Raw genomic sequence first — 9,073 nt, 5'->3', positions numbered from 1 at the left:
TAATACCAATATAATGTCGGGCAACAATAAGAAAATGAAATATCACGATAGAATATGGATAAAACGCGCATGTGCAATGCCTTTGTTTTCATACGCACATGGCGGGAAAAAAGTGCCGCCGACAGAGAATGAGGAGGGTGAAAGTGGATCGTTGAATGAAACGGATGAACCAAAATTGGTTTGTAAAAATGCTGCAACTTCAGTGGTGTGGGAATAGTTTAGCTTTCGTCCGTCAGATATACAACAAAGCACTATTTTTGGTAGAGCATGCACACTTAAAATCAATCCTTTGATTTTTCTGAAAATTATGTATGAATTCTGGCAGTGCAGGCTCATCAACCTAGTCTTGCAGTCTAGGCAGACTGCTTGGTCTACCAGATATCCTTACATCTTACGGTTTGGCTAATTTGCATTGCAGCAGGATTTTTAAATTGAAGTTGAAAAATGGGAGCCACATATAACGATATTCGTTTAAAATTTTGATAGAACAGTAGCAATATGATGTCCTAGTAAGTGGATATCAGGACCTTGCTGAGCAAAATTGAGTATTTTGGTCTAAATAACCCAAAATGTCATGTGTGGATGCCAGGTCCTAGGAGGTTAAAGCAAAATGATGTTAACTGACCGAACTTGTTGCTTCTGGGCTTAATAAAGTTTCTGAAATCGATAAACACAAACATAGACACTTCTCTGCAGAAAGTTAAGCATATTTGGTGTTTGTAGTTCCTCTTTTCTGATGTTTTTTCACCTGGTAAAAGAAAAATAAAATTTTTGCTAAAAAGAAATGGATGCAAAAACTGTTTTTCTTAACTCTGTGAGGTCTAAGTCATCAGTGATCCTAAGTCAGATGTTAAGTCTATGTTTTAGAAAACAAGAAAACGTTTGATTTAATTTGTAGGAAAAATAATTTGAAGTCAGAAATGTGACTGAGATTGTTTTTTTGTTTGTTTTTTCATTCCAGCCACTGGCTGCTATGACTTCGAAGAACAGCTTTCTAAAGCCAAACAAATAAACACGACTGTATAAGAAACTGATTCACCCAAAACCAGTTTACAAACCTTACACTCATGTAAAAAATATGATTAAAAAAATCCTCCACGACCACTTGCATACAGAACACAGCCCACCAGACAAGGATATTGGAAGAAAGAACAAAGAAGGATTAATCAATAGTAAACATAAATTTCAACCTTGAAAGATCCCTTTAAAAATTTAATATTATAAAGAATGTTATATGACAGACCTGTTTAGTGCAAAAATATCTGTTATAAGTAATATTTTTTATTATCTTTCCACATAAAAGTCTTGAACTAGTAAATACACAGTGAAGAAAGAGCATGCAGACGCAGGACTTCAGGTTCATGTTGTAGAATTAGAGGACACAGTTACACCAATCTGTGGCACACTGCTTATGAGGCGCAGACTGATGTCATCAGGTAGTCCGTATGACTGCAGTTTCTGTTTAATCTGAGGAGGAAGAAGGAACAGTGAGAAAACATCACCACACTCTCAGGTGTGGTTTTTCTTTGGAAAGTGGATTGAGAAACAATTCATCTACAAAACAGTTTTACTATTTTACACTGAGAAAATGTATATTTTGTAATGTATATCTTGAGTGAACAATTCAGGTTTTCTTAATTCTTGAGCATAAACAGGTGAAAGTCTAAAAGATGTAAAGCTAGATTCTCCCTCTGATTCTTTCACATTTAGATGCTACTTTATAGTTCTGCTAACTGTTTTATCTAAGAACAGTTATCAGTCCTAGATACATATGCATATATAAAGCTGAAGAACAAAGCAAAGACATTTAATTTTTGGGATTAAGATCCTACATTTCAATTAATTACTTGCATTCATGAGGAGACCAATTAGTTTTCATTGTTGATTTTCATGCTTGATTAATTTCAGATTTCTCAGAGAAGTTGGAATTGAAAAATATCAATCCCGATTTGCTTAATGAATAGCAATATTAATTTTAAACACATTTTGTTTTCTTGGTTTTATGACTGGTGGTCTAATACAATTGTTAGTCACTGTATACATGAATACACCACATTTCCTAAACATTTGTGCTGCAGGAAGTCAGTTAGGACATGGCTCAGTTTAGCCATGCAATAATTCCACAGGTAATTCTGATGGTAATTATGTAATTATTACAGTTCACAGTCCTGCTCCTCTCTACAGAAATTTTAACAAATTTAAAAATACTGAATTTGATATTTCAACTCAAAGTGTTTGTGCTGCCTGAATGCCAAAAAACAGCAAGTGAAGGCAAACAAAACAAAACAAACGTAGACAAAAGTTCAGACACACACTGTGATCTGAACTTTTTTTTCTGTAATCACTCACAGAAGCTGTTTCTATCGTAATGTCTACAACTGCACACAGCAAAATCGCCAGTGTAAAATTGACACTGTGAGTGTTAAATTTAACACTAGAAAAGTGTCTATATGTGTCCACTCTTTTGAGTGTTAAATTAACACTTTTCAAAGTGTTATATTTTTAACAACGAGCTAGTGTTATTTTAACACTGCACAGAGTTAAAAATTAACACTGAGTAACACTGACCAGTGTCAAAAATATTCTACACTGGTGTTAAGTGTTAAAAATTAACACCGAATAGTGTTGGTGGTACTTTACACTAGCCCTGGTGTTAAAAAATTCAACTCTGAATAGTGTTAATTTTCTAACACTAACACTAGTGTCAGTCAAATCATTAATACCACCAGATTACAATAAACTCCCATTAATCTCTGATATCTCTACTGCTACAATTAACCCCCAACATCCACCCATTACAAAGAAATACAAGACATTAACGTTCCAAAATACTTTGTATTCAGATACACCACAAGTAAACAAGTCATACAAAATTACAGTATGGGACAATGTACATTTTGTCATCAGTGCCATTTGAAAATTGCCTATCATAAGGTCTATAGTACACCAGATCATCTACAGAGATCAGTGCAAAGACATCTAATCCATCCTCAATAACAAATGCATTTAAGTGATCATTGAAATATACTGTTGAGACCTTACAAGTTAGAAGATAAGTATTGAAATCGCTAACAATTATACTGACAATCTTACTGAACAAAGGCATCTCATTTTCAACACCAGAACAAACATACATCGCAACTTGATATTCTGTACCATAACTTTTGACCCAGGAAGTTGTAGAAACAATAGAAGAAACATCAAACATTTTATTCAGTGCTTCACTGCCTTTTAAGCTGCTGGCCAAGACTTCATTAATGGGGCCGAACTGTAATCTTTTAAAATAAAAATTTTCAAAATGAAAGGCTAATTGATTCTGATGTTTTTTTACTAGTGTTTTTGTGATATTTTTAAAGTTCTTTACAGATCTTTTGAAGAACTTGTGCTTTGCTTCAAATCTCATGCACCACATATGTATGAGTGGCCCAATTTTTCTAATGCAGCGTGGGTAATGGATCATTAGGTGGTGCTTTGGAATCAAATTCCGTTCTGGAAAGAGAGATTTGAAAGCCTTGTGATGATCGGCAATCAGATGTTTCAAATAGCAAGTCATGCCATGAGTTATAATGGGTGAAAAAACAATGTTCACAATTTGAACTAACAAAAGTAGCAAGTTCCAATGTCCATCATTTCTGCAAACGATATCTCCAAAAATCAATGGGCTATTCCGCAAAAGACACCATGACTGCACAGCATTAAGCCCAAGATCTTTGCTGTTGTCATCCAGTTTTAGCCCACCTGGCCTGTTCCTTCTCTGTGCATATCCGTAGTTAAAGCTTATAATTCTCTGTGACAATGAATTCAAGGATATCAAAGAGGTCTTAATCAAGTACTGAAACACAAGCTTTAACTCATACTGCACCACTCCCTCTAGTAGATCATGCATTATGTCTACAGCATAGTTGTCTGAAATATGGAACAGCCGAAGTGAATTGAGTAAACAATTTCTTTTTACACCAAATGTTGAGCCCAAAGCAGGATTTTGTTGAATGGCACCACAGTGTTTGTAATGAAGTTCTTTGGAACGCAGTGTTAAGCCTACATGATCTTCACTAAAAACTGACTGCAACTCTGTCTTATCAGTTAAACAAAATCTACAACAATAGTTTGCACTAAATGATTCAACAAAACCAAAAATGCTATGTAAAGCCAAGTTGTCACCTGTAATCTGAAAAAGCGAACCTCTCACAGGTGTGGCTGAAAAGGGCACTTGCATTCCTTCAGTCTCTAAAATCTTTAGATCATCAACAAGTGGCTTTAGGATAGGATCAAACCCATATTTTTTTAAGTCTTCTGAATGAAAAAGGGCTACAAGATGAATGTTCATCACCACAGAATTTAACTCTGGTGGCAAATTTCTCAAAACAAAATAAATACAACCAAGTTTGTGCACCCCCTTTTTTGAGCCTAAAGGATTAGCAGTTTCAAAATCGTCATAGTAGAGCTGGATCTGGAGAGCATGTTCTTGTTGTGAGAATAAACTGTGATTTTTGAAGTAGGAGCCGTCATTTAAATCTCTGTACAATCCCTCCATGTTTAGTTTTTTTTTCTGGAAACTGCTACAAAGTTCACTGTTTCGAAACATAGATGAAAGGGATCCCATGATAGGAACGTACATGAATTTATCATTGACAGGAACTTGCCTGTATGTCCCTGTTGTTCTATCTTTGCGTACATCAAAACGCACACCAAGAACATGCTCTATGGGTTCAACTATTTTCCATTTTTGCTCAAAATATCTTATCCTTTTAGATTCTGTGTTAAGACATGAAAATGGATTTTCAAGCTGATCAAAGCAATCCTCAACTTTTTCTAAGGTTTCTCTTGATGTATCAGTTGACAAACAGTCGACAACAGATTGTTTTGCATGTGCATGGATGTCATTAACCAGTTCCTCCAATGAACCAACTAACTGTACAGTACTTTCAGGAACTCCTGATGATTGTACTTGAGCAATAACAGAGCTGCACATGTTCAGTATTTGCCTTTTTTCAACTGGAACCGGTGTAGTTATTGTCATGGGATGAGCCACATTTACAGGCTGTGAAACAGAGGTTCCATCGTTAGGTACAGGCTCAAAATTGTTGATGACCTCAGAGTGAACGCAGTCTCCATGTGCTCGGAATAAGTGCCGCTTGTAACCAGAGTACGTGTGAAAGATAAATGAACATCCAGGCTCTCCACAGGTCAAACGTAAAAACTTTCCTGGGTACAAACCATGCTGGAACTTCAAATGTCTAAATAACACTGAGCAACTTGTGTGGTGTATCTTGCAAATGTAACAGATGAACATTTCCAGTCAAAGTGCTGAATAGTGGATATCTTTAAACCGTACAGTGAAGACTTCCTCGTTTCATTGACCCGAGGACTGTCCTTCACGCTGCCAACATCAATGCCATACACTTGATGGTCTGGATGAATGTGTAGAAGTTGTCCAATGCCTTATCAAAGGACACGGCAAATTAAAAAATGTGCCTTGAAAAGTTTTGCCTTGTCAAAACCTGCATCTCCCATCTGTGTCACACAGGGAATGACCTTTTGATCTAGGACAATGTAGAAACTTTGGGTAGAAACTTTGGATGATGTTCTTTCTTTCTCCAACCCACAGGACGAATGGCTGAGTGGGGCCAGCCTTAAGAAAAGCCTCTGTGCTACCTCCCACCTGAGGGAGAGAAAGAAACCAAGTGATTCACATTAAACAAAATTGATAATCTGATGTTGAGGCATTGCTGTTTGAAATTATGACAATATTAAAATGTTTCACTCCGCGCGCACAATTATTTTTGTTTCAATGTGTACATTTAGTTTTAATAGAAACAATGACATGTCAGTCCTGCAACACCAAGCTTGTCTGGGATAGATACATCTGCTGCAGGTTGGATCACCTTGCCATCTTAAAATATCAGCCGTTGATAATTTGCATCTGTTCTCATCAAAAGAGAAATATACAATTCTAAAAAGCATACCTTGATGAATTTCATTAGGTGGTGAGCAGCATCTGATGTGCTAATCTTTGAAGACGTCCTTCCCTTAGATGATGGAGTGAAGTGAAGCAGCAAAAGAGGGCAGCCGCCTCGCAGTCCCAAACTACAGAATAGAAATTAAGATCATCACAATTACTGTCATTTAAAGGACCACAGCAGTCATTTTTCCACGTTATGTAATACCATGATGACATTTTAGACACCTGATAATTTTTCTAATAAGGCAGTTTTCCAGCGCCTTGGTATAAAAATTCATTTCTAGAGACTTAAAATCTTCTGGCCACCAAGTGAAGTAGATATCGAGTCATAACAATAGTAAGATTATGTAACTTTTTTTGTGTTCAAACTACATTAAATGTCATTTCAGGTTTAACATGTTTGTAAGCTTGTTTTCATACCATACAGAAATGAGTGATATATTGTGTTGTGGGAATTAAGCAAATGCTGTAAAGGCATGCAAAATCTACCATTTCCAACTTACACTTACCAGCCTCGTTAGAGTAACGCTGTGCAGAAATGAGCAGCTCATCCAATTCTGTACTCTGGGACAGATTTTTGCAATCTTTGATGATCCTTGGCTTGAAGAATGTTGGCCACTTTGCAAGGAACTTACCAGACACTTCCTCCCCAAAAAACAGCATTGTGAAGTCTTGGTCAATCTTAAACACAAAGTGTAACAACAGAAACAACACATTAACAAGAAAACAAACAAAGGAACCACAAAGCAGTCATTAAATTATTTTATGCCTTACCAAGCCAGGTGTATCCAGAAATCTTGGGAAAAGGTCCAGGACAGTAGAAGCTATGGCAGGTTCTTGAACCACTTTTTGCCTATGTTGAAATGTCACCTTCATGTTGTCTTTGACATGTTTCATGTCAGTTGAGTGCCTCTTCCTTGCATTTATCACCTGACAACGGCCTCACATTTGAACACAAGTTGCGAAGAGTCTTGGGGCTGTCTTGAAAAGCTGACTTTGATTAGTTCATCTCTTCTCGGGAACCAGCATATCACCACCTGCCAAGAGTAAAATAAGGTCCAGCATATAACACCATTTCTTTGCAAAATATCTAGCATGTCTAGTCCCTTTAGACTGAGTTAAAATTAATTTTGTTAAGAAAAACATCCTTGATCCATTTTTTAAGTAGTACAAGCTGTGTAACATGACTGCAATACAGTATTCTCTCAACTATCACAGGGGTTAGTAGGAACCATATTTCTATTTTATTATTTTTTATATATTTTAAGCGATAAAAACCCTCCCCACAAATATTCCTGACAATGTAGCGTTTGGTTTGTTCGTTTTTAAATTTCAAATATTGTATAACAAGACAAAACTGCAAATATGAACGCATCCCCCCCTCTCCCTCTTAACTAACCGATGCCTTTAATTGAACTACCAAATTAACACAATGGTCCTCTCTTTCTGGTCAGACACTTTGCAGCACTTCTGCTGTAATTTTATTCATATTTAACAAAATAAAAATGCAGAAATAAGTGTACACATTAGTTTTTGACTCTCACTGAACTAACAAAGCCAATCCCTCCACATGTTTGTACTCTCTTGTTACCTCGGCCAGGTCCGCGGCTCTGAACCGTGGTAATGACACCTCTGGCCAATACGCTGGGTTGTCGGGCTTGTAGCTTTACTGTCAGCGAACACAGTGTACAGTCGAATCTTAACAGCTTTCTTACAACCAGGCACTCATTTTGGCGGCAGTGGTTATTATTATATTTACATGCTCTCTTCTTCCATTTCTCATCGGTAACAGCTCTTACTTTCTCCCTCTCTCGCGCTCAAACACACAACGGGAGGGGCAGTTCCACACGTTCTCCCCGCAGCACGGACTACACTACCCATGAGGGCCGGTAACACTCTGCCCTCATTGCCTTTATATTAAATCATTTTTGGCTAATGACAAAAAAAGTCACTTTAAGGGCCAAATTGCATTATACTTCTTCACCTCACCTGACGTGGGCCGCAAGTGGCCTTTGGGCCACGAGTGGCCTCTGGGCCGCGAGTTTGAGACCACTGACCCTAAGGCTTTGGCAGTTTAATTCGAAAATAAATAAAAGGCATTTAATAAAAACTGTGAAATATATTAACATGTAATATTCATTACAGTCTGCCAATAGCCAGATTATGCTAAATGAATATTAGGAAAGAAACTGGTACTTTGCAGAGTTCTAGCTAGCAGTAGCCCAGCTTAACAAAAACAGTTAAAATTCAAATATGACACTTAAAGATGATGTATTTTGATATAAATACTATTTCTTTTACTAGTTATCATGTTACTTGTTCTAACATCAATCTAAAACTTAATATTTAACCGAATAAAACTTACCGCATCAGCAAGAAAAAATGGCGACCGAAGATTCTGGATTGCGAAGCTCCACAGGAAATGAAGGTGTGGTCTAATTTAACACCCACAGTGTTAAAATGCAGTAACGACTAAAATCTACACTTACACTTTTCAGGAATCAACTCCCGATGTGTTATTTTAACTCGATTAAGTGTTGAACTAACTCGGAACTCTGTTGAAATCTACTAACACTGAAAAATCAACACTGGCATTTTTGCTGTGCAGGGGTGTAGTTCACTGGTACGCTTATTTGGTTTCTGACTGGATATAAGTCTGACCTGATTTAGGAAGACATTGGTATTGATTTTAGATAAATCCATCGACGAGGAAAACTTCATTTTCAGCGCTGCAACATCTAGAAACACAAAGAATGTTAGAATGTCTCTAAACCAACAAGAATGTTTTTCTGACTTGATTTGTTTGAGTTATCTAATCATAACATTTCCTTTACAACTTTATGTTCATGTCATTAGAGATGGGTCATTTTTGTATTTTCAAACATAGTTTTGTAAAACTAATACAATTAGTTTTCTACAATATTTGTTTTTATTTATTTTCTGTCACTTTGTTTATCATTTCACAGTGTTTTTCCCATTAAGAGTACTGAGAAATTAAGATAAATTTTGTAAGAGTTTTCTCAAGGTCACTTTTGCTCATTTGGCAGCCCTGGAGTAAGTCATCTTACTCCAGGGCTCAACACTGAAATGCAGAACACTTTGCAGTCACAA

At 36.7% G+C, this 9,073-nt stretch overlaps 1 protein-coding gene across 2 annotated transcripts; it reads right to left on the bottom strand.

The window, feature by feature from the left end:
* Positions 1–2,555: 2,555 nt before the first annotated feature.
* LOC113019411 (uncharacterized) lies at positions 2,556–8,641 on the bottom strand. Of its 2 annotated transcripts, XM_026163129.1 has the most exons (5): positions 8,328–8,641; positions 6,737–6,999; positions 6,472–6,643; positions 5,967–6,087; positions 2,556–5,662 (listed from the first exon to the last, which is right to left on the bottom strand). In XM_026163129.1, the coding sequence occupies exon 5, from the start codon at positions 5,291–5,293 to the stop codon at positions 2,864–2,866; it is 2,430 nt and encodes an 809-aa protein (XP_026018914.1). In that variant the 5' UTR covers positions 5,294–5,662; positions 5,967–6,087; positions 6,472–6,643; positions 6,737–6,999; positions 8,328–8,641; the 3' UTR covers positions 2,556–2,863. The 2 variants fall into 2 exon arrangements, with proteins under 2 accessions (XP_026018914.1, XP_026018915.1); XM_026163130.1 differs by lacking the exons at positions 6,737–6,999; positions 8,328–8,641 and having other exon boundaries at positions 6,472–6,685.
* Between the last annotated feature and the right edge of the window lie 432 nt (positions 8,642–9,073).

Source organism: Astatotilapia calliptera, chromosome 3 (assembly GCF_900246225.1).
Source record: "Astatotilapia calliptera chromosome 3, fAstCal1.2, whole genome shotgun sequence".
Classification (NCBI taxonomy): Eukaryota; Metazoa; Chordata; class Actinopteri; order Cichliformes; family Cichlidae; genus Astatotilapia; species Astatotilapia calliptera.
This window is presented reverse-complemented; position numbering and strand designations above follow the sequence as displayed.

Excerpts from the sequence above, each read along its gene's own strand:
- LOC113019411 (XM_026163129.1), bottom strand. The coding sequence starts at position 5,293 with ATGTTCATCTGTTACATTTGCAAGATACACCACACAAGTTGCTCAGTG.